This window comes from Parasteatoda tepidariorum, chromosome 6, assembly GCF_982258835.1.
Source record: "Parasteatoda tepidariorum strain Cologne lab strain chromosome 6, Ptep-v5.0, whole genome shotgun sequence".
NCBI lineage: Eukaryota > Metazoa > Arthropoda > Arachnida > Araneae > Theridiidae > Parasteatoda > Parasteatoda tepidariorum.
This window is the reverse complement of record NC_141760.1, coordinates 104,858,224-104,885,156: the sequence shown is the minus strand read 5'-3', so window position 1 is coordinate 104,885,156 and position 26,933 is coordinate 104,858,224. Positions and strand designations below refer to the sequence as shown.

The following is a 26,933-nucleotide window of genomic DNA, read 5'->3' as shown; positions in this document are numbered from 1 at the left end:
TATACCTTGCAAACTCTAAATTTTATTGCTTTAATCAGTCCAAAGCAATATGCAAATAGTTGCTGAAATAAAAATTTCCGTGTTAGATTTCAGTTTGAGTTTAGCCATTAGGGAACAGAGTCATTTTTTTCTTCCCTAGCAAATGTGATTAAAGTTTAAAATATACTAAATTACACAGATTTTCAAATAATAATAAATATTTAATATATATGTGCAGGATATACATAACAAAAAGTGAATAACAAATAATAATTCTTTTCACCAGCCTCTCTCATTTGTGTAGAGGTCATTTAAGGTATCACAAGATGGAGTTTTAATAGCTTTTGCTTTTTCTTCCAATACTCTGTCTCTGAAGTTGCGAGCTTTCCATATCATGCTCTCTCCTACAAAGAATATTAACACATTTTAACCCTTACATTTTAAGGATTATTAATTTTGTACTCTCAAAGTTGAAGGGACACTAAAAAAAATTCGAGATAATAAGTTCAGACCCAAATATGTTCTAAAAACTATATATTAAAAAAGTAGAGTTATGAAACATAAGTATAGTTCGTTCACCAAGAGTTGGCACTTGGCTCCATCTCCTCGGACGCAGAAGTCATTTCAGAGCTGGAGTAAGAAGAGAAACATCTTCGCACTTGAAATTGAGACAACCCTTAATGCGCGCCAAACACAAAGGGTGACTTTTTCTTTCCAGTCACTTACTTCGCTCTATTATATGCTATTATACCTTTCGTTTCTCTAGCCAATTAAATATATTTTAAATTTAATGACTGCTGTTTTCTCAGCAAAATGTCTCAAAAAGGACAAACTAATCACTCAAAAGAGAGAAATATCATCAAATTTATGAAATATTTAATGTTTTAAAAAATGCAGATAAAGTTCGCGAAATAAATATTTTTGCCGTACGATTGCCAAATAGCAACTTTTTTCAGGATTGCTCACAACCTTCTCCCAAAAATAGCGAAACAGAATCGTCGCATACCACATGATGAAGCCGGAGTCAAGTGCCAACTCCTGGTGAACGAGCTATACAATGGTGGTTGACAATACGTCTAAATAGAGCAATGATAATTTTATTTTTAATAGTAACACAAAAATAATTATGCATTAAATAGAAAAGATTGGTTTACAATAAGCTGACATAGATAGAGTTTATTAAAAAAAAAACTCCACCATTGTGGCCTGCCAACTTAGTTTTCAAAATTGCTCGTCAAAAAAATTTTTTTAATTCAAAAAATATCTGCCAAATCATCACTTCCCATGAAACTTTGTAATACGTGGGTAAGCATCTTTTGCTTGGGATGCAGTGATTTTTCTGAAAAACTTTTTTACTTCAAAAAATATTTAACGTAACTGTTTGATAAATATTTAAAGGGGCTTTTCTCTGATTGATTATAATGAAATTTAGATCTTCTGTTTTCTGAAACCGTTTTGGGTGACATAACGCTCTCATGCATTGAACTTACATCGGTGATGTCATGGACTACGAGTTTTAGCAGTCTTTTTTTATTTCCATTTGCTCCTGGTTGATCACGCATAGCCCATGACGCCATCCCTTATCAGTAGTATGAGAGTATAGTTTGTCTAAAGTAAGAACTCTCTCAGCCATTCATCAGGACCAGTGGTGGTGACTATGGCAACGAGGAATAACTACTTTAAGTGGGGTCATTGTTTAGGACAGGTTTTAGCTTGGGTCAGAGAAAGAAAAGGCATATTTTTCTTTGGTCTACTGTGTTAGCCCTAGAGTGAAAAGAAGCTACCCTCCCTGAAATGAACTATTCTTGTTTCCATAGCAGCAGATAACCTCAGACTTTGCAGAGGTGAGAGTTCTTACCATAGGGTACTGTTAAGATATATTATCACATCTAATCTGCTTTAAAAGCTGAAAGAAAAAATTATTTAAAAGAGACTGTAATTGAAGTTACCAATAAAATTTAATTTTTCATTAATTTCAAAATCTTTATTTTCTTTAAATTGATTTTAACCTTGTACTATTTTACTTTATTTTAATTATTCTACTTCAGTCATGTATTAATAAAATTTGCCTTATAAAAAATAAAAATCACAAAAAAAAGTTGTTGTTCTTCTTTGAACATGCAATTTTATAATCAAATAAATTGGCAGAGTCCTAAGTCTGTGAAGAAGAAAGTTTTAAAAATAATAAAATTCTCACAGTGTTTTCTTTCACTGAGACGAAAAACACATTACTAATAAAAGAAGTAAAATAATTTGCCTCCATTCCTATTGAAATATTAATTATAAAAAAATGTGAGAAGATGGCAAAGATAGCAGAATGATTTAAAATATTACTATAATTCTTCTCTTTGAAACAAGAACCACGTAAATTAGAAATGTATTCTTCTTCCACTTGAGCTTCAAGCCTTCTGATACTTCCTTGGAAATCGGTATTAAAATTTACTTTCACAAAGTACGGCACTTGCAAGTTGCTTGTTTGTCTCTCTTGCGAATATTTCCTGTTTAAAAGAAAAGAAATCTCTAAGCATTCAATAATAAGTTGTTTGTTTTTTTAGTAGTATATTCCAGTACCTTTTTTTAAAACAATGGGAAACTCAGCTACTTTTTTTTCACGAAAAATAAAAAAATTTCAGAATGAGATTATGCTTTTGAAAATATTCATAAATTATTTTTGAGGAAATAAAATTCTAAAGAGTACAGAAACCCTTGTTAAAGAAATGGCTAATATTAAAAAAAAGATAAGACACTTTTTTTTTGGTTTTATTAAGAAGCATTCACAAACTAAACTTTTTTTAGTTTAACAGTAAATGAAAGCAAAATGTTTAGTGCACTATTAAATGATAATCAAAGGTGAGGAATTTACTCTATTCACGAAGTAAAAAAAAATTTATGGTATACAGGAGGTTTGCTAAACAGCAGGCGTGTACATGCAATGAGGTCCACTTTAAATCTATTTTATTTTATAACCGTCATTGAGCAGTCAACCCAATTATTGAGTTTACGACTAATGTTTAACTCCGCAGCAATGTAATTTTGAATCCAATCCAGAAGACAAGGGAACTCCTGGAGGAAGTATTGAGAGAAATTTTATTTTGTGGAGTGCTTTATGATGGAAATATCCTGCATTTGCGTTACATGGAGGAAAACCTCCCAAGATTAGCCTGACAGCATGGAGACTCTTACCCATTGTCTACCACTGAGAATATTTCATGTCAGCTCTGTGGTCGGTGCAAGCCAGATGCGGAATGTGTTTCAACCAGCCAGCGCTAGAATTTAAACCTCATATGAAGGTGAGCCCTCTACCTCCTGAGCCACCACCGCTCACTTTAAATCAAGTGGGGCTGAAAATTCACTCAATGATGCAGAGTAGAAGTTAAAAAAGTTGTATTAGTGATGTTAAAAGATAATAGTAGATGTAGCTGTTAAAAGATCATGGCCCTGACATGCTTTTACTTAACATGCTTCTTACTTAACAATAATTTTAACTTAACATGCAATTAACTTTAAGCATTAAAAAAAATTTTGTTCTTTTAAAAAAAACTATTTTTAACAAAAAAAAAATTTTTCTACAAACAGGGTGCGTAGCCAGATTTCTCAACAAAGAATAGGCACCTTTTAATCACTTTACAAAAAAAAAATATCAGTGCATTAATAAAAATTATTTTTTTCTATCATTTAAAGTTCTTAATAAACATAAAATCAATAACATTCAAAAACATTTTGAAAAACTTTACATAATGATGATAAAATAACTAGCTTATGATAAATATTGCAGAGAAAAATTGTGAAAAATCATGCATTTTTTGTAATTTTGAATGACAATTGACACGGCAAAGAAAAATCTCTTTTTAGCAGATAGAAAATTAAGCACCTTTTACAAACCCCAAATAAAAAAAAGTGCCTTTAAGGGCTTTTAAAAAACGTAAATCAAAAATAAACATCTTTAAGCACTTTTTAAAAGCACTACGCACCCTATACACACCTTTCAAATGTTTTTATATATAAATATTAAGGTAAAAACAAAACTTTAGTTGAGAGAAAAATTTTAGGAATTAAGAAGTAGTAAAAGTACTCACAAAGATTTAGAAAGGCTATATGGTGAATCAGAGATGAAAACACTGGTGAAGATAGATATCAATACAACCATCAGTATTGGAACTAGTTGAACAAACAAGGAAAAGTTTGCCTAGTAATATAGAGTGTCTCAGTGAACGGTACAAAAAGAATAAATCTAAGCCCTGTGGCAGAATTATGGTAGAACAATTTTTATTTTGAAAAGTTAAAAGAAATTTACACATAATATTTGAATCATGCATTTAGATAATAACTTTTTTGGCATGCTCAATTTACGCCGATAGTATCGTAAATCGATGTAATGTTTTGATTGCATTTTTCGGCAGTTATCGATATTGATTTTCACACGGTTTTTAAATATCCCAATATATTTCAAACAATAAGGAAAATTCAAATCGTGCATTTGAGTATTTACTTTTTAAGGTAATAATTCTACCAAATTTTTGGCAGTTATTGCTATTGATTTCTCCATAGGATTTAAATCCGATCTTTTTTTATGATATTATTTATTACCACAACCTAATGTCAAAACGATACACGCATTTGAGGCGTCCAATTCATGTGATTTTGCCAGCGATTATTTTATCATCAATTACTACTAATAATTTCATGATTCATAATTGTTTTTTTTATTATGATGATTATTTACAAAAGGCGAAGAAGGAAATAATTTGAGCGTTTCTCCCCCCAACAAAATGCGAGAATATCACCTATAATATTAGAATATTAAAATTATTACATGTTCAATTAAAAATACATATATAGCTTTTTCTTTTGGAAACAGCACTTTTATTATTTTTAATTAGTAACTTATATGTTTGTTATTATTAAAAATATCTTGCAGAAAGATATCAGTGTAGAGAGTTTTGTCGCAGATAGCTCGAAAAAATTCTGCCACAGGGAATTTAAGTAACTTTGGATGTAACAATCAAACCATTCTAATTACATCTATGTCGTCCAATTTTTGCGAAAAATGAAATTAAAATAACAATAGTTCTCAAAATTTTACATTTGAAAGAAAAATTTCTCCTATCTGTTAAATAACTACAAAATTATAACATTTTTTATTTTCTTACCTTTTTTTTTTAACTTAACTATATTTAAATCAATGATGATTAATAATATTTTCTTCCTAATTGTCTAAAAGATAAGGGAGAAATTTTTGAGTTTTACTGCTTTTGAGAAGGACCTTATATCTAACAACATAGTTCTCACCAACCCCATATCTAACAACTTAGTTCTCACTAACCCTATATCTAACAACATAGTTCTCACAAACCCTATATCTAACAACATAGTTCTCACCAACCCTATATCTAACAACTTAGTTCTCACTAACCCTATATCTAACAACATAGTTCTCACCAACCCTATATCTAATTACATAGTTCTGTAATATTTGTTTCATATAAAGTTGTAAGTTTTTTTTTTTAAATCTTTAATAGATTCACGAATTATTTTAAGAATTGAATAATTAGCAACGAAATTAAGCATTAATTAATGTCTTAATATAGGGGTGCTCAACCTGCGGCCCGCGGGCCAAATGCGGCCCGCCAACCCTCGATGTGCGGCCCGCGGCCGCAATCTGAACAAAATGAAAAAAAAAATTTAAATATTTGTTTTTGAAAAATAATTAAAAAAATTCGGTAATTTAAATTTACAGTTTTAAGTTTTTGACTCACCCAATCTCAATCAATGTAGTTTTTCGATGGTTAACGCTACAGATTTCAGCATAGTTTTAAAAATCCCAATATTTTTAATACATCATTATTACGATTTACGAATTTTAATTACCACTTTTGACGCTTTTCGTATGTGCCGATTCCAATGACTTTTCGGTAGTTATTGCTACCCATTTTCAAGTAGTTTCTGAAATAGCGATTTTTGAAAGTTATGAAACGCTTTATTTGTGCAAACTTCATGGAAAATCTAAATGACTTTAGATCCTTTCTTCAACAGTTATTGCTGCAATTTCCGCCCGGTTTTTAAAACTTCGATATTTTAGCATGATATTATTACGAATCGCGAGTAAAGAATCGCTCATTTAGATAACCATTTTTTGACATGGCTTATTTGTAACGATTTTATCGCGAATCAAATTATTTTACAATCGTTATTTTAGAAATTATTGCTACACATTTCTACAAGGTTTTGAAAGTACCGATATTTTTTATACGCTATTGCGACATTTTAATTTCAAATCTCGCATTTAAATTACATAAAATTTTGATGGACTTTATTTACTCCAATTTCATCTGAAATATTAAAGTATTTTGGTTATTGTTTTAGTAGTTATTACGTTTCCCCCGTGATTTAAAAAGATTATGATATTTTTAATACTTTGACAGCAAACGAGTTTTGAATTGCGCATTAAAATAATTATTTTTTACGTGCTTTGTTTGTGCCGATTTTATAATTTGCATTGTACCGATTTTAACACGAATTTTTTAAGAGGTTTTTCGAAAGTGTTTTTTCTTCTTTCCCATTATTGCTGCATTTTTATTTGTGATTTAGAATATACCTGATATTTTCACACAATATTACAACTAGTGAAATTCGATTCAGCTTTAACTTTTTTTCGTAACTTAAAAAGTAATTACGTATCTTAGCCAAATCAACACCTTCCCAGGAAAAAAAAACCAAGATGTGTTTAAACGCGGTCCGTTTTGCAAAAAAAAAAAATAAATAAATAAATAATTCAAAAAACGGCATAATTCTTAAGTCCCATGAACACGTGCAAGTTTAACAACACACATCGAACCTATTCTTTTTGTTGTCACATGTAATTTAAAAGTCATACATCGTAATTTGTATTTACGCTATCTGAAAAGTTGCGCATCGCATTTCATATTAACATTAACGAGATTTAAAAATAATCCATCGCGTTTCGTATTTACGGGATTTAAAATCACACATCGCGATTCGTGTTCTGGCGTTTAAAATATCATCCGTTGCTACTTTTCTCGCACGCGTTTTAAAAGCCATATATCGCGATTCATATTCATGCATTTTAAAAATCAAGTGTTGTGAGTAGTCCTTTCGCAATTTAAAAGCCACACGATTCGTATTCACGCGATTTGAAAAACAAGCATCGAGTTTATTATTTACGCAATTTAAAAATCACAATTCGCATTCAAGCAATTAAAAAATAACACATAGCAGTTCGTATTCAAGCAATTAAAAAATAACACATCGCTATTTGTATTTCTGCGATTTAAAAACCCAGAAAGGAAGAACACCATCTAGGACAAATTCCAAAACTGATTATGTTATTTGCTCTAAGTTTAATACTACCCACAACAACAGCTTTTATCGAAAGACTGTTTTCCAGAATGAATTTGGCCTGTTCAAAATTACAGAATAGTCTTTAAATACAATCATTACATTTTCATTTAATGGCTCAAAAAATATCACATGATCAAGCACATAAAATTATCACAATATTCAAAAATTTTGCAAATTACAGTGTAACCATTAAGAAATTTTTTAAACCATTTTCTATTTTCTTGGAGCATTTTATATCATTTATGATTATATGCTGGGAAATGATTTGTATATCATTAAATTTTAACTGTATAAAAAATTTAATCAAGGTAAGTTTCGAAAAGTAATGTAAATTTTATTGATTGTTAATTGATTGTGTATTAATTGTAAATAGTAAGTGTCATGTTAAAAATATATTCGTCATAAAAAGTTGTAAACAAGTATCTTAATAGTTTTTTATTATTAAGGAATATAGTTCCTTAAAATTTAATGCGTTTTCTTCTTTCTTTTTCTTCCCTCTCTTAGCCTCTTATTATTAATTTAAAATAAAAATGTCTGAAAGATAAAGTACATTCCCTAATAAATGCTAAGTCTTATTTTCCACTTAAGGGGTTTAGTTTTAGTTTTAATCATTTTTAACCCTATAAACTTTCTTTAAATCAAAGTATTTAACTTGAATTTATATTAATGACTAGAATATTTATTTATTTGAACTTTAATTCTATGAAGAAAAAAAATTAACGTTAAAATTTATGTTTAAATGGACTTTTGTATTTTGTAATGTGATAAAAAAAATTTCAATTTTTCCATAGTTTTTTAATTATTTCAATTTATCTAAATTTTTTCCGATAAATTGATTCTGATTTTCGAATTCTGTTTTCCTTCTTAAGTAATCAGTTTTGCATTTTCTAATTTTAAACGTTTTAAAAGTATTGTATTTTCTGCAAAAAGATTACAAGGTTAACCGACAAAAAGAATTTAGTGTTATATAAACAATGATGTTTATATAACAATCACCACCAACAATTGCTTTCAATATGTCGGTCTAAACACTTTGGCATGCGGCCCTTCATTGGTCAATCTGCTGTGCATGTGGCCCTTCACTGAAAAAGGTTGTGCACCCCTATCTTAATATTTCAGAAATTATCTTAGATTTTATTATGTGGAAGAAATATTGCACTTCTGAGGACATGCACCTCTTTTCTGAAATAAAAAAGTCAATTACACCAAAAACATGACGGTGTAAACTCAACATGTTTAAACAATTCTATGACACTAATAAAATAATCAAGGATAAGTTTCTTAAAATCATCATTTCAACTGATAACAGTTTTGATAATTTATGCAGTAGTAAGATTAACAGTCTGATCTCCATTACAATGACCTACATTGAAAAAAAAATTATTGGATTATAAAATTAGTTGCTTTTAAAAATTAAATGACTTGAGAATAAAAAGTATGTCAGTAATACTTTTACACTTAATACTTAAGAATAGTACAGTAAGACTTAAGAATAAATGTAAGCATCATGTAAAGCTTCAAAATCAAAATAATCAATCCACATTGGGCTATCTGACCAACTATGAATCATGATGCTGTTTATACTATTTGCTTTCTCTACTGCTCATTGTTTCAGAGATTTATACAGGGAACAAAGATTTTTGTTGTATGTTTAAAATGTATGGATGCATTTTAAAATTATTTTTTGCGTTTCATTATAAAACTTTTTGCATTATCTGTGGTGTCCTTGCCCCCCAATTCTGTGGATAATTGGGGCTATACTGCATTATCATTTTTAAAAAAAATCAAAATTGTATACATATTAAAAACAATTATCTTTTAACAAATATGTTAACAATTTACTTCTGATTGCACATTGCGATTGTCGGTGGATGCATATCTTCTCTGTGGTCTTCTCTGGTAAGAATTGGCTGAAATGAATAATGACATACATCAACTTTAAATGTCAACAACACTTTTATGATAGTTTTTCACAAGGGTCAAAGACCAAAAATTTCAGTATAAGGATAATTATTAACTATTACAAATAAGACGTAATATAAATAAACATACACATAAAATTATAAGTGCTCAATCAATTATATTTTTGAATTATTTTGATATTAAACTCACAATACAAATTGTAACAATTACTGTCAAAAACCCACATTTTGGTGTAGAAAATATTAAATAATTATAGATAATAATGTCTAAACTTAAATTTATCCAATCTGTTTAAATTATTGAAAATAAAAATATAAAAACAATCATCTTATTCATTATATGTAAAATCAATTTTCATTATTTCCATTTTAACTTCTCCTTTCTCTGAGGCATGCGATTACAAAATTTAGAAAAGATAAAAGTATTTGTGCTAACCTAAGTATAAATATGTGTTTAAACTCAAGAACGGTTTCTGAGTATAGGCCTGAGTTGAGTTTCTCAAAATACCCTCAAAGCAGCGGAACAAACTTGAATGACAAATGGAGTTTTTTCTTCCTAGCCCACAGACAAGGAAGGGGAAAAAACTACTTTTATAAACCTAAGCAAATATTATTCTTCCATCTCCACCACAATCTTTTCTAAGCTGCATAGTTTCCAAAGAGGTCAAAGGTGACTCCATTCATTTAGCAACCAAAGAAGAGTTTCATGTGGCATTCTAGTTTAACAGGGTTATAAGAGAGCAAATTTTAAAGAAAACAAAAAATATTGCTAAGTTGATGCTATTTCAACTGTTTGGTAATAAATTTCCATTTAAAAAAAGGGTGATATAACACATGGTAAAATAATTTAAATTAAGAAAAAAGTCCCAGTTTTTCCTTAAAATTCCCTGATTTTTCCAGGTACTTGAAAAGAAGAGATATTTGCTTTAGCAAATTTCTCTTCTTTTCAAGTAAAAAAATAGGCGTTTTTTCCAGCAAAATAATATTCAATGATAATTCTAGGTTTTCCAGATGGGTGGCTATCCTGTTAAGGTACTAACCAAGATTAAACATTTTGCTCACCACTATTTTCATGAAAAATGTAAACAATTTTTAAATTTCAAGCGATGTAGTTTGAAGTACTTTTTAGTGGCCCAAACCATAAAAGCATTTAGAAACTGATAACTGTAAAATAACACAATATGATAATTCTGGAGCGAATTTGAGAAACTATTACTCTTCACTGTTAATTTTTAATAGGGTAAACTTGAATTCAACCCACTCTGATAACACAACATTCGTTAAAAAGATTTGAAACAAATTTTTTGTGCATCTGCATCCATTTTTCAAGATTTTAGTATTTAAACATTATTGTTGATATCTTAAAATTGCAGGGGTCTGTCTAGGTTTTTTTTAGGAGGTACCTATTTTGTGAAAATTTAGACATAATTTGTGAAAATTAAAAATTATATTAAAAAATCAACACAAAAATATGAAAATATTTTCAAAAATGTTCACTACAAATAAAAATTATTTATGACTTGTAAATTTCTGCATATATTTTTCCCATATGTTCGAAAACAATTTTGCTATCGTAAAAGTTTGGGCTTAAAATTGTATCCAAATTTTAATATCCATAAAATTCATTGTCTATTATTAAATTTCGACTTGAATTTATTAAAAACATATATTTAACAGCACTAAAAGTTATCTTCATTATGAGAACAGTTTTGACTGAGTCGTACAGAAAAAAAAAAGTTTCACAGAGAAAAAATTTTTCATAAAAAAATAAAGGTCTATTAGAATAAATTTAGAAAAATGTTTAAAAGAATAGTTTGATCTTCGACTTCCCGTAAACTTTAAGGAGGAACTGCCTCGTCATTTCATTCATGGGGATACAACAACAAAATTTTACGGGGGGCAGAATCTTAGATCCCTGTATAGCATATAATATTAACCTTAATAACAATATTTTCCTCATTTTTGTTTCTGGAGCTGAGTTACCATTACCATTGTTTTAACCGTTGTATTATTATTTTGTTAACATATTTTCTTCATTTATTTATATATTGTGTCTAAGTATTTTGGAGATTTTGGAGTACACCTCCATTAATTTAAAAATTTACGCCAGTCATGCACTCAGTAAGCCTACCAATTTATCAAACAATAGTTAGTTTTATAATTATAACAGAAACAAATCAAAAGTTGAAGTTTTTAGAAATGTCTCTGTCCCCCGTAAAATAAACATTTACTTGTAATTAGTTTATAATTTTACAGTAAAACTATAGTTTATAATAAATAATAATAAAATAAATTATAAATATAAATAAAAATGATTGAAAGGAGGTTATTAATAAGCATGATTAACTGATTCTTTTACAGGGTGGCCATAACTCAGAAAGAAAAAAAATTTCGATTTTTCTCTGATTTTATATCTGGTGGCATACATTTTTTCAAATTAATATTTCAATTATACCTTATTCTTAAACATAAAATATGTTACAAAACTCTTATAAGTGTGGAAAATTTTTTTAAAAATTTAGAAGACTAAATTTTTTTCGATAAAAAAATATTTTTAGGTATCTAAAACATAAATGTATTCCCTAATTTTTTTGGTATGTTAGTTAAATTCAATGATTTTTGCACCTTGAAAAAATTCTTTGACTTTTCTCTGTTTTGTTTCAGAACAAAAGTAACTTCCAAGCATAAAAATAAAGCTCTTACCAGCCATCCCAGCAGGAAAACTTCCACCAAAAAACATATTGAACAGTTCCTCTGCAGACACTTCACCTGAAATGATAGCATTTTAATGGGTGAAAACTTATAAAACAAATATAAATTACAATAAAAAACCTGATGTTATCACATGGTTAAATAATGTTTAGATTTAACAAGCTAAAGCAATTATTCACTAAATAAAATTAATTCATGACAACTTGACTCTAATGAAACTGAGAAAATTCTATTAAAAGCTCAATTTACTGTTCATTTCAGTTTTCGACTTTTAAGTTATTGTTATACTTTTAAGTTATTATTATACTTTTCAATATTTTAATTAAATTAAATTGAAGAACTTCTAAACAAACATTGTTTAAAAAGACTGGTAATGAAAACAACATAAATTAGAAAAAGTCATTAATCTCAAACTTTTTTTGGAGGGAAGGGTTATTAATAGATTCCATACTGTTTTAGGGCATTAATTATTCCTTATATTGCTATAAGAGCATTCAGTGAAAATTTATCTTCAATGCTATATGCACTAAATAAATAAAGCTGGTATGTTATTTTATTTTATATTACATTATATTTTTATTACATATTTTTACATATTTTTATTACATATTACATTACTTTATATTACATATATTATATTTTATATATACATAATTTTATTTTACTTTCACATCATAAACAACAACAAAAATTTTACTTAAAAAAAGTAATGATGTAAAAGAAGACATGGTTATATTCAACTGAAGAATCATTTCAAAGTCAATATTTAAGAAGTTTATGCGTTAAAATGCTAGCAATCTACATGAAGGAAGCACACACAACTTCTTTAATTCACACATCTCTAATTCAAAACTGTTGTTAATTTAAAGAATTCCGTCGGTTCCTTGAATTTTGTCCTTCTAAATGTAAAAATTTCATATGTAATTAAAATTTTTAACAGGTAGAATATATTGATAGCTAGGAATAATTTAGTGTAAAATGCCTGTTTTTGATTATATCTAGGATATATTGAAAGCTAAGAACAGTCTTGTATAAAATGCCTGTTTTGGAGTACAGCTATGATATAATAAAATTGGATAAGAACACCGAACACATCTATGTAAAAACTGAAACCTAGGGTTTAGATGAATTAGTGGATGAGCTTTAATTATAGAAGGCAGGCGTGATTGTGGGTGAAACTCAAAAATCCTGAAAATTTCTTGAGTAAAATCATTCAAAAAATTAATATCTTTATAAATTTAAATCATTGAAATTTTCAAAACATGATATTCTAAATTAATTATATGCAGCATAATTTAATTGAATAATTATGTGTAAGTTTACTTTTATCTCTAATCACATTTATTATTCTACCAGAAAAAATATTTACAAATGAAAGAGATGCCAAGTATAAATTCTAGCTCTAATATTTTGAAACAAAATATACGAGAATTTTTATGTATAAATGTGATTGATGCTTTCTTGAAACTTCTGGACTTTGAATTTCCGGAAACTTTCAGATCGCGGTTAGTGAAAAATCCGGAAATCCGGATTTTTTCCGGAGCACAATGACCCCTGAGAAGGTAAAGAAAAATCATGCCTCAAAGAAGAAATCGTACCTCAACAAAACCTTTAATAATGAAGATAATTACATTCAAAAGTAGCTTTTGTATTGAGCCTTAAATGTTGAAATAAAATTACTAAAATTTTCACTTTGTTCTTTTTTTTTTAAAAGAGCAACTAACTATCCATACTTTCAAATCCTCGTGAGAATTCATAATATCCTGCATTGCGAGGACAGGAAGAACGTTTATAGCTGCGACTGTCAGATGATCCAAATGCATCATATTGCTTTCTTTTCTCGGGATCACTCAAAACAGCAAATGCGTTTCCAATAGCTGCAAAATAAAAATTTATCAATATTTTGTTTTTTGTTGTTCAGTACAAATAACACAAAAACGCCTATAAAAAAACATCAAAAGGCATGAGTGGTTTGAAAATCATGCTGTGATAAAGAAGCAGAATTCAATCATTAACAAAAGATAAAATGAAAATGACATTTAGTGATATAAAGCCGAAAAAACTTAAAACACGTCTTTATATCAGTCTTGAAATAATCCTTCTTTAAGCATTATTAGTTTATGCAACACAGTCATGAAACATGCTACATGTGAATATAAGATGTTAAAGGTTCTTCCAACATTGCTGTAGCTTTACTCACTCTGTTTATCACTGCTGTGTGTTCTGTTAACTACATTACCATATGGTTGCTTTATTTTTAATTGAAGGCATATTGTTCGTAATTTTCAAATTAAGTAATAGAAAAAAAACTAATGAAATAAAGTTTTTGAAGCCAGAATTCATGACATATGGCCAAGTGGTGTATTTATCAATTATAATTATTTACTTATAAATTAACCTCAGAGAAATAGTTAACCCATTTCTCTACTCGTATTACTATTAAACCAAGTATCAGTCACCAATGTTTGTTTCCCAGTAGGATTTAATTCCTTCGCATCATTATAACATAAAAGAAATTGTTTTGCTTAAATATTAAAACTAAAATGTATGCTTTCAATTATCCAGATCTTAGATTGTTTAAAAACACATATGTAATCTTGTTTTGCCTTTGCATAAATTAATGAATTGATTTAAACGAAACTTATACCATACTTATAAGAAAAAGAGGATGAAACATAACAATTTCAGCACAACATAAATTTAAATAAAGAAGTTAATTAAAATGACATTTTTAATGTAATAATTCTTTGAAGTAAATGCTACTAAACCTTTAAAATGCAATAACAGTTGTTATTTGAATAAAATGTTAAACTATCTCAATGCCCAGAGATTTTAAATATCATAAAATATTTAGTGTATCCCATCAATTTTGACGGTAGTAACAAAATCTATAGCTTAAAATGTAAGAACAACACTAGTCTTGCAAAATACAAATAGTCAAAACAGTCTTTTTCCTTCTTTTTTTTTTTTTTTTACTTGGATAAGCAGTCAAAACACCAAATAGTACATAGTTACTTCTTCAAATAAATAAAATATACAACAAAAATACTTATTTATCAGTTACTATTCTCATAAAATTAACAAAAGAATGTTTGAACTAATTTATCATGAATACTAAAAAAAAAATAACCTTTGAAAGCTTCAGTTGCTCCAGGTGCTTTGTTTTTATCTGGGTGAAATTGTAAAGCTAACTTTCGATATTGCTTCTTAATGTCAGATTCGCCAGCATCCTTAGAGACACCCAAAATTTCATAAAAATCTTTGCACTTTTTTATTCTAAAAAGATCAACAATAAAGAGCATTACTAGTTTTATTTACTTAAATATATAATAATTCTTTATCATTTTTTATAAAGGCTAACTGATACAATAATTTGAGTAAAAGAAGTAAAATTTACCTATTTGAGTAAAATTTACCTATAATTTATTAACTGAGGTAATTGCAAAAAGAGTAACTCTTTTTGGATAAATTGATTAGCAGTGGGGCTTCAGAGCAGAGTGATCTCTTGCAGATCAAATATTTTGTAACTGAAATATTTCAGAAAAATTTTAAGAGCAAAATATTAATGTAGAGTGCAAAATAAAAAAAAGAACACTCTAAATAATTATTGATTTAATGATCGGATATTCTTATAAACTAGGATTTGTATCTCAACGATGAGCACTTAACTTTAAATATTGCCGTTAATTAGTACAGACGATATTTTAAGTTAAGAAATAGATTGCAAAAATATACTTTCTTTAAATAAACATACCTTTTTTTGATGAATTCGGATTCTACACCTTCAAAATAGGTTGAGGGTAACAGCAATTTAGAAAGTATGGTCCAAATAATGTAAGCTGGAGAGCAGTTGAATATTGGACCCCTTTTTGTTAATTTCAGTTTTTCATACCATCATTTCATACCACTTTTTCATACCATCTGGTGAACTTTTTAAGCAAATTGAAATATTTTTCAGAAACAATTATGAAATTTGTTTATCCAAAGATGATTCCATGCAAGAAAAAATAATCTTAATTTAAATTTTTTTTATTTCTTTAAGGTCAAAAAAATTGTGAATTGTAATGCATACAAATTTTTACATCACTTTAAAGTTTGTAATTTTAAATTAGAAAATACAAAATTTGAATGAAATAAGTTGAATAGTTCTTGTGAAATAAAAATTTAAATATATAACTCTTTTAAAATTGGATAACTTAAAAACTATTTAGCTGATTTTGCACTAATTTTATATTTTGACGTTTAAAATTACCAACTTTACAATGGTGTAAAAATTTGGGTGCCTTACAATTGCTTAAAAAAATCTCAAGAAAATGCAAATAGAGAAATTAACATTAATGTATTTAAACTAACCATTAAAATTAAGTCTCAGTACTTGAAAATCGGATCATTAGATCATAAGTTATTCAAGATGTTCTTTTTTTTTTCTTTTTTTGCACACTATACACTGCATTACTTACTTCAACTAGGGCTTAACCTCCAACCAAAACAAAACAAAAAATCTTTTAACCTTTAAAATTACATTTCTCATTCAATTAGCAGACAATAGTTCTTTTTCTAAGCTGGAATTAAAAAAATGAACTGTTTTAGAGCATCAATGACAATAGAGAATAGTACACTATATAAACTTTATTACCTGCATAAAGAAAGTCAAAACTAAAATTCCTTGTGGCAAAATTGCGGCGACATTGTTGCAGAACATTACAGAGTTGTTGCAGAAAGATTTTTCAATTCGGAAGGGGAAATTTTCTGTTTTCCTTTATGCATATTTTTCAAACAAAAAAATTTTTTTTTTTTTGCAGATTTTTTTTTTTTTAAAGATGTCTTTCTCGCGCATCAGAGAGGAAAGAAATAATCATGATTTTTTTTCTATTCTCATTTGAGATTTTTTTAAAAATCGGTAATGACTGGCTTCAGCCAGAATTTCAAATTACTAATATAAAATAAAAAATTCATAAATCGTGAAAGTTTAAAAGATAATTTGATCTAGAAATGATGTTCTTTCTTTCATTTTTTTTTTCTTTAAAGAACACCATATTTTACATACACTTATTTGAGTATCTCTTTTTTAAAGCGTGATTCGTAATTTTGGGAGTTACTGCACGGATTTTAAAATTTTTTTACCGTATATTTCAGCGCATAAAGCGCCCCGGCGTTTAACGCGCACCCGTACTTTTTAATACTTTTTTTTAAATTTTAAGATATACTCTTCCCAAATGTAATTTTCCAAAAAGTATTTTTGTTCATGTCCTCGAAAAAGGCTGGATGGACAAAAATGGTGTTAAATTGTGGGTAAAAAAATTTCTGGCAAATCCGTCCTGGCTGCGTAAGAAAACCAAAAAGCCCTTTAGTGTGGGACATGTTTAGGTCCCACCTTACAGATAATACAAAAAAAATTGTTGAAAGAATGTAACACCGATATGGCAGTTATTCCGGGCGGATTGACACCATTAGTTCAGCCATTGGACGTCTGCTTAAACAAACCATTTAAAGCCAATTTTAAAAAACAGTGGAACACTTGGATGTTGGAGGGCTAGAAAACCTTTACGAAAGGAGGACATATGCGTCATGCAAGTTTGGAAACAGTGTGCGAATGGATATTAAAAGCATGGGATGAAATTAAGCCTGAGATGGTTAGAAAATCATTCAAAAAATGCAGCATTTCAAATAATCTGGACGGATCAGAAGATGACTTTTTATTTATGGATGAGGGTAACAAAGATGATGAAGACGAAACAGATTGTGATGACGTGCCTGAAGAAATTGACACCATTGATGGATTGACACCATTAGTTCAGCCATTGGACGTCTGCTTAAACAAACCATTTAAAGCCAATTTTAAAAAACAGAGGAACACTTGGATGTTGGAGGGCTAGAAAACCTTTACGAAAGGAGGACATATGCGTCATGCAAGTTTGGAAACAGTGTGCGAATGGATATTAAAAGCATGGGATGAAATTAAGCCTGAGATGGTTAGAAAATCATTCAAAAAAAGCAGCATTTCAAATAATCTGGACGGATCAGAAGATGACTTTTTATTTATGGATGAGGGTAACAAAGATGATGAAGACGAAACAGATTGTGATGACGTGCCTGAAGAAATTGACACCATTGAAGGATTGACACCATTAGTTCAGCCATTGGACGTCTGCTTAAACAAACCATTTAAAGCCAATTTTAAAAAACAGTGGAACACTTGGATGTTGGAGGGCTAGAAAACCTTTACGAAAGGAGGACATATGCGTCATGCAAGTTTGGAAACAGTGTGCGAATGGATATTAAAAGCATGGGATGAAATTAAGCCTGAGATGGTTAGAAAATCATTCAAAAAATGCAGCATTTCAAATAATCTGGACGGATCAGAAGATGACTTTTTATTTATGGATGAGGGTAACAAAGATGATGAAGACGAAACAGATTGTGATGACGTGCCTGAAGAAATAATGGAATATGATGAACTATTTATGTAATAATGAAAATCAATAAAGTATATAGGTAAAGGTATGTTATTTCTTTAAAATAAAAGTATTTTTCTATATATAAATACTATTTTTAATCTATAATATTTCACATTCGGCATATACAGCGCACCCGTAAATTCCAATGTTATTTTTTGTATTAAAAGTGCGCATTAAAGGCCGGAATATACGGTATCTATGTACAAATTTTAATTTATTTAAGAATTCTAATTTGTGTAATGATTTACAAAAAATCGAAAGAGGAAATAGTTTAGTTAATGCATTTTTTCCGCCTACAAAATGCGAGAATATCGCCTATAATATTAGAATTAAAAAAATATCATTTACAATAAAAAAATTTCATACTATACTTTCTTCTGTAAACACAACATTTCTGTTACTTTAAATTAGTAATTGTTATAATTAAAAGTATCTTAAAGCCAAGTTTGTCGTAAAGGGAAGTTTCTCGCAGAAAGCCTGAAAAAATTCTGCAACAGGGCTAAATACATACAGAAACGATGTTTTCCTGCAGCACTGATAGCAAAACATGAGTAAAACTAAACAAGTCTATTTTTAAAAAATAAAGAGTTTCAGGAACAATTAATTTTTATTGAAATAAAAAAAATTTAAAAGGGAGATGAAATGAGAATAAAAAATATATCTTTCAATTACTTTTGAACTGCTTCCAGCTGATCTTCAGTGTAATCATGTTTTATATCACCTAGAGTTGATCTCCTTCTAGCTGAAGAGCTTCTTGCTCTCTCATCTTTTGCTTCAAAGTCAGGTCTTCTTGCCCTAGAGTAATGGTTTCTATCACCGGTTGAATCACTCAATTTTTCAAGCAGCTCTATCAGATCTATAATGAACAAACAAAAATATTTTGACGCATAAAACTTCCTGAAAAGTAGAATGAAAATAATACAAATTCATCCAACAAAGGATGACCCATACTTTGTGATATGGGGACTGCGGCAGAAAATAATGTGAATAAAATGATAATGTGAACAATGTGATAAATGGACATACAATAGTTTCAATTCTATAAACATGAACCTTCCTCAGTGTCTATACACCAAATAATGGAAGAGAAAGTTAAGAGAAAAACAAGTGATGTAGGTTAACTATTGGGGATGGTGGGACATTTTGAACGAGAAATTAAAAAGAGGGATGAGAAACAGGGTGTTTCTCATCTCTCTTTTGTGTGTGTGGGTTTGGCGGGAACTAAAATAGACTTTCAAATATTGGGATACTATAAAAGGTCATTAACTATTCTACACTTTGAAACATTAATAGAATGTTTTAAAATATAGAATGATTCCCAAAAATCAAATTCGGATGATGAGCAGTGTTAAATGATTTTAGCAGAAGAAAACTCAAACCTGTAACTTGAATTCCAACTACATAGAATAAAAGAAGATCGGTTAATGTTCTGATTTTGGACACATCTTTCATGTTCTCTAAGTCGAAATTTAAGGGTATGTTTAGTTTATCTAATACAGATAACATTAACATGAAATTTGATAAAAACTATCGCTAATAATATCAAAAATAAGGTCTTTAAGGTTGGTGAAAGTTAGTTTATTAAATAAATTTACAGGCGGAATTTATTTACAGATGGAAGAAACGACTTAAAACTCAACTTAAATTCAAAATCTTAGCAATTTGGAAATTGATTTTCAGATAATAGGCCAGGTAAAACTATAAAACAGTTATAAAGTTCGAAATTAGAGTAAGGTGGAGTAATATTTCGCAGGTTCTTTTTTCAGATTTTCTCTCTCTCTCTCTGAAGTTTGAGCAGCATTGTCTCTAAGGTGACGAATGTTCTTCCTTTGGGGGGACTTGTAAGAATCGTTGCCAATAGATGGCACTGCGAGATACAAACAAAACTTGAGAAAAAAATAAAGAAAAAGAAGGAAGCTAGGGTTTTGTTTTTAGCTTGGTGTGAGAAGACTAGAATGTTTTATGATGGAGCGCGAAGTTTTATTTGATTATGTGATTCTATTATTTTCTATATACAGTCAATCGCTGTAACTCGAAGTACGATAACTCGAATATTACTATAACTCGATTTTTTTTATGAGGTCCCGACCCTTTTATCTTCAATTTCATGTTAATTATTCTCGATTACTCGAATTTTACTCCCTTTAACTGGATTTTTTTTGGATCTTTTAAAGCAAGAAAAAAAGCCTAGGAGCTGATATCTTGCCCCTTCCTTTGCAACACACACACAATGTCTTTCGCACTCTTCATGGAGAAGCTAAAGCTGTCCCTCTTGTATGTAAACAGTGGTTAAATGAAACGTTACCAAATTTACTTCAAGGATACAGTGAAAATGATGTTTCCAATATTGATGAAATGGGTTTATTTTTTAAATGTCTTCCAAATAAGACTATGATGTTTAAGGATGAGAACTGCTCAGGGGGTAAAATGAGCAAGGAACGTTTGACTGTCCTAGTTGGAGGAAATGCGTCTGGGACAGAGAAATTGCCCTTACTTGTTATCGGAAAATACCGAAATCCCCGATGTTTCAAGAATGTAAAAACGTATCCTTTGGATTACAAGTCTAACAAAAAGTTTTGGATGACATCAGTTTTATTTGAAGACTATGTAAGAAAATTGGATCGGAAATTCTTCGCTAAAAAAAGAAAAGTGATACTCTTTATGGATAAATGCACAGAGCAGAGTGATCTACCTAATTTGAAAGCAGTAAACTTGCAGTTTCTCCTGCCGAACACAACAGCAAAGTTGCAGCCGATGGACCAGGGTATCATAAAGTGCTTAAACAGTCTTATCGTAAATGGCTTGTCAGAAAAATGATCTTAAATATTGTAAGCATTTAGAAGATTTGTAATTAATAAGCATTAATTAAATAATTCGACAATATTTTGAAAGTCCAAAACCTAAACTAACGGTAAGTCGAACTTCCGATATGTCGAAGTTTTTCGTCAGTCCTATCAGATTCGAGTTATCGCGAATTCACTGTATTTCATGTTTGTGCCGTGGCATAAGTATGTATCTAAATAAAATCGTTTATGCCAAGAAAGGTTTATGGTTAAATCATTTCACATTGAAAAATCTGAAAAAAGAACCTGCGAAATATTACTGGTGGATTACGGGATTAATATTCCCTGGGGGGAATCAATAATATTAGAAAAAAAAGCATGGTCTACAGCAATATTTTTAAGGTAAAGAAGCATTTCACTTAGGAGATAACTATTTGAACTAATTTTAGAACCAAGGTAAATAAAGTCCATGTTTGGCAGCTATCTTTTAGTTGGGGGAGAATCCGGGGAGAGATTATGAGGGGAGAGTGAAACTGCATATTGTTTTTGAAAAACAGTACAAAACATCTGTACCCAGTTGCAACTATAGAAAGGCACTAAATTCATGAAAACTGAATCCCAGATAAAAGTTCTTTTCTTTTTTAAATATCCCCAATTTCATTTGATAACAGCAGGCCCCATAACTTCTTCACATTTTTATTTGATTTACCTAAAAATTTAACAGAGTGTCTATTAATAATGTAATTAGCTTTGCACATAGGTTTATTTATTTTTTAAATTATTTTAAACAAACTGTTAGTATAAATAATATTTTCTATCAGCTATGAAGAAATATTCAGTAACTATAGACTACTGTGAATTATCATTGATCAATATAAAATACATTTTTCAAAAAAAAAAATAAAACAACTTGAATATCATTTGTTCTATAATGAATGCAATTTTTAGCAAACAGTTGTAATCTTCATAACTTGAAGGGTTAACATTCACTTAACAATTATTATTAATTAAATTAGGAAAACTGAGCACAAAAACAATCTTTTTCAATGATGGGAGTTCAGATGGAAGATTAATTATTTACATAATATATGACAATTTTAATGCTAATTATACAAAAGTAAAAGCTTGCAAAACTCATTGTTCACTTATATTATACCTAATTTCATTCAAAAGAAACTTTTAATAACTATGCATAATTTTTTTCAATTTCAATTTACCTATCGATTATGTTTTTAAATCACATCATACAATTTTGTAAAACAATACAATTTTAATACATTAAATGAAATGGATCGCTGGTATGTTATAAATCATGTTGGTCTATTTAAAAAACGAATTTTCTAGGGTAAAATTCTATTTCTTTTTTTTTAAAGGGTTAAATTGTTTAATAAATTTACTAGTTTTCTTAAAAGAAATTTATATGATTTAGTAAGAAAAAATTTTCATCAGGTATTATAATAAATTCGACACTCATTCTTAAAATTGTTCACTAATTTATCAATAGTAGCTTTAAAATATCACAAATTTGTAATTAATAATCTACTAATTAATGTCAATATATGTACTACATATAGTACGTAGTCTAAAAAGATTAAAATTAGAAAATGAACATGAATTTAAAAACATTTTGAAGTGAATGAAAAAAAAAATGAATATTGTTACAAAGGTTGCTGTGTTTACTTTGCTTAATATATATTTTTAGAAACCTTGTTATGTATATGAAATAAAAATTATAAACTTACATAAGTTAATAAAAAAAGTTTTTTAAAAATATACAAATCACTATTAAGATGGGCTAGATTGAAAGCATTAAAATAAATTTGATTTGATGGATAAAAGTTCCATGTGTTTCTTATCATCTCCAACAATAAAACAGGTTTTGATGTTTTTAACTCACTTAACTCAATATTTATACATTAGTTTAAATAGCGTTTTTATTTTTCCTTACTTAAGTATATATCTGCATGCACAAAAAATAAAATAATTATATTTCATAAATAAAAATATTAATATAATTTTAACTCAATTTTTATTTTAATTATTTATAATATTCTAAAGATAGGCGAAATTTCTTAAATTTGTAACAATATTATAAACATAAATTAGATTCAATTCTATTTCAGTGTTCCATTCCCCATTCCTACATCTGTTAAAAAACACTGCTTTTGAGAAATTTGGGGTTTAGGACTACTTATGTTCAACTCTGTAGCCTTGTAATTTTGAACCCAATCTAGAAGACAAGGGAACTTATAGATCAAGTATTGGAAGAAATTTGCCTTCGTGGAGGACTTTTTGACGGAACTAACCCGCATTTGAGTTATAAGGAAAGGAAAACCACTTAAACCTAATTTTAATCAGAACATTAATTAAATAATGAATAGAGACTCGATTATGCGAAAAATTATTTCAATAAAAGTCTCCGCATGAAAAGAAATATTAAGTGTTAGAACAAATCATTAAAATCTAGAACGAGTATCATAAATCTGCAAACTCACCTTTCGCTCGTTGAGAAGGGTATAATTTTTCAGCTTTGTATAAAAATTTCAGAGCTTTAGTCCGATCACCTTCATTTATATATTTTTGAGCAATGGATATGCAGTGCTCACTTTCATCTTTGTTTCCATCCATTAAAGAAAAAAAAGGCAAGTAAATATATTAATTAATGACACAAATACATACTTAATATTTTTATTTTCATTAAAAACAAGACTACAGTCACTATTACTGAAGCTTTCTCTTGCAGTTGAACTAGCTTTAAGCTCAGTAGGAAAAAGATATATTTCGATCGAAATGCTTTTGACAGAAACTGGTAGACGGAAACATACGCTCCCGCCGTTTATCAAAATAAACATCAACAAAAAATGCAAACTTTGAACTGTTAATGTAAAAACATTGTTGTAAATGTGATTAATTGCAACCCGTTGCATTTGTTGGGGAGAAAAATATTTTTTCGTAAGCTTAATCATTTCAATTGAAGGGTTTTATTACCATAATTATGGTAGTGTATCTGGACTACAATGCTACTACTCCAATTGATTCAGATGTTTGTGAGACGATAACATCTGCTTTATCCAAAGTTTGGGGAAATCCTAGCAGTTCTTACGCATTTGGAAAAGAGGCTCATAATATTATTCAGGAATCACGAATTAAAGTTGCCAGCATGATAGGATGCAATAGTGATGAAATAATATTTACATCTGGCGGTACTGAGAGTAATAATATGACTATTCATACTGCAGTTAAACATTTTTATTCTAATGCAAGAAATGGGACAAAACCCCACATTATAACCTCAAATATCGAACATGATTCTGTCATCCTGTATCTAGAGACTCTTTTCTCTTCTAAAGAAATTGATTTAACAATCATACCGGTCTCCAGAACCACTGGCTCTTTTCATGTGGACGATGTAATGAATGCAATTCGACCTAATACTTGCCTCATCACTATAATGCTGGCAAATAACGAAACCGGTGTGATTCAACCCGTTAAAGCTTTAGGCGAGTGTCTGAAGAATTCTGGTCATAAAATTCTTTTTCATACAGATGCTGCGCAGGCAGTGGGAAAAATTTCTGTTGAAGTTCAGGATTTAGGGGTTGATTACCTGACCATTGTTGGACACAAGTTTTACGGACCACGCATTGGAGCTCTTTATTTCCGTCAGGGTAAACCACTTTACCCACTATTTTATGGTGGAGGACAAGAAAGAAAGTATAGACCAGGAACTGAAAATACCTGCATGATAGCTGGATTAGGAAAAGCTTGTGAATTAATTGTAAAAAATCTGGAGCTTTACAATGAGCATATGACAAAAGTGTGTAATTATTTAAAAAAATCTTTAATCGAAGCGTTTTCTGACAGGATTATCTTTAATGTGAAACCTAATGTAGATAGGCTTCCAAATACATTAAGTGTTGCATTTGATTTTGATGGTATGACAGGGCATGAAATCTTAGCTGAAACCAAAGAAATTTGTGCGAGTACTGGTGCTGCTTGTCATAGTGGTAATTCAGGCTCATTTGTTCTTGTGAGCTCAGGTGTACCTGAGCATTTATCTGCAAAATCTCTTCGTTTAAGTGTTGGAAGAGAAACAGGTATGTCTGATATTGATAAAGCTGTGCATAGTCTTAAAAAAGCTGTTGAAAGATTAAATAAATTATAAATTAATTTTATGTTTCCTCTAAATCTATATTTGTTCGTGTAATTTCTCCAGATAGCAGACTCTCCTGCTGGTGGATAAATTATTTCTGATAGAGTATTGAGGTCATGTTGTTTACCTTTGAAAGAAAGGTCTTGAGAAGTATTTTTGGAAGAATTCAAAAAATTGATGTGTGACTTATAAGAACAAATTTAGAGCTTAATCACTCATATAATGAACCTGACATTATTAACTTCATTAAACGGCAAAGAATGAAATTGGCAGGCCATGTTATCATATTAGATGAAGACCATACCACAAAAAGAGTTTTCAATGCCAGACCAGCTGGCATGCAAAAAAAGGCACGCTTAATTTGAGATGGATAGATGGCTTCGAAAAAAATCATTTTGGTCTTAAGAACTGTAAAATGCTAGCAGGAAGAAGATTAGCCCAGAAAAGACTTGCAGAAGGCCCACCCTGGGCTGGCTGTTAAGCCATTGATGATGAATAGAAGATAGGGTAACTATTCATAGTTCAAACTCAAAGAAAAGAAAATTTTTTCCTGACTGTTCAAGGTTAATTTACATAAAATTACAGGTACTGTATTTTTTGGCGAAAGCACTGCGGCGCTATTAAAGAAATTGGGGGTTTTTTTTCCTAGGTGCCGCGTTTCCGTCACAATAATTTTTTATTGCAAAAACATTTATCAAAGAAAATTATTTAAGATTAAATAATTACTGAGAGAAAGACTTTATGAAAAAAATTTATTACAATGTCGAAGAAATATTTGCCCGTATTGTTGTCTGCTGCAGAGCAGTCAGCAATTTTCGGCAACTACCAGCAAGAAAATAAATAAACCAATAATAAAATTTAAAAAACATCGCATAAGGAAACCAATTTAAAAGGTATGTATCTTGTATCCACCCCCAGCTTAAAGAAAGATCGCAAGCTAGAAATCCACTTAGCGCCTTGGCAATTGTAATTAGAGCAAACAGATAAGGAAGTATACCCTTTTCTTTTCCCCCAAGTCCTTTAAAAAAAAACTTATTGATTCCTCCTAAACAGCTCCAGTAAAAATGACAACCGGAGAAGGTGGGGTACATCGCTCATTTAAACAGTTTTTTCTCCTGTCTTTCTAAGCTGAGTCATATTGTGTTATTTCCATTGGACAGAGCATTCTACCCACTAAAATTCCGCCCCCGAAGATTGTGAAAGTGAAACTCCTTTCTCCTTTGCTCATTCCTTCTTGAGATTTTTTTTTGTGTGCGCTTAGTTATTTCTTATTCCTGTAATTAGTTATTTTGTTATTAGTTGTTTTGTTATTATTTTCCCTTATGTTATCCCTGTTAACATTTACCTTCTTCATCAATGTAACGGCTTCAAGAAAGAATAGGAACTACACTGTCAGCTTAAAGCTGTCTGTGATTAAATGGGCTGAAGAAATCGGCAATCGAGCAGCAGGCCGAGAATTTGAGTAAGACGAACGCTGCATCCGTCGATGGAGAAAAGAAAAGTCAATAATATAAAAAATGCCTAGAAATAAAAGAGCGAGGAGAAGCGGAATAACTAAGTATCCAGAACT

The 26,933-nt window shown here is 29.5% G+C and overlaps 2 protein-coding genes across 2 annotated transcripts; one reads left to right on the top strand and one right to left on the bottom strand.

The window, feature by feature from the left end:
• Window positions 1-179: 179 nt before the first annotated feature.
• Window positions 180-23,956, bottom strand: LOC107448512 (dnaJ homolog subfamily B member 14). The gene is made up of 9 exons (XM_016063744.4): window positions 23,709-23,956; window positions 19,103-19,286; window positions 15,103-15,248; window positions 13,706-13,849; window positions 11,964-12,029; window positions 9,181-9,248; window positions 4,056-4,165; window positions 2,314-2,477; window positions 180-383 (listed from the first exon to the last, which is right to left on the bottom strand). The coding sequence occupies exons 1-9, from the start codon at window positions 23,839-23,841 to the stop codon at window positions 259-261; spliced, it is 1,140 nt and encodes a 379-aa protein (XP_015919230.3). The 5' UTR covers window positions 23,842-23,956; the 3' UTR covers window positions 180-258.
• Window positions 23,957-24,030: 74 nt separating this feature from the next.
• Window positions 24,031-25,385, top strand: LOC107448510 (selenocysteine lyase). The gene has a single exon (XM_016063743.3). The coding sequence runs from the start codon at window positions 24,209-24,211 to the stop codon at window positions 25,373-25,375; it is 1,167 nt and encodes a 388-aa protein (XP_015919229.3). The 5' UTR covers window positions 24,031-24,208; the 3' UTR covers window positions 25,376-25,385.
• The last annotated feature ends 1,548 nt before the right edge of the window (window positions 25,386-26,933 follow it).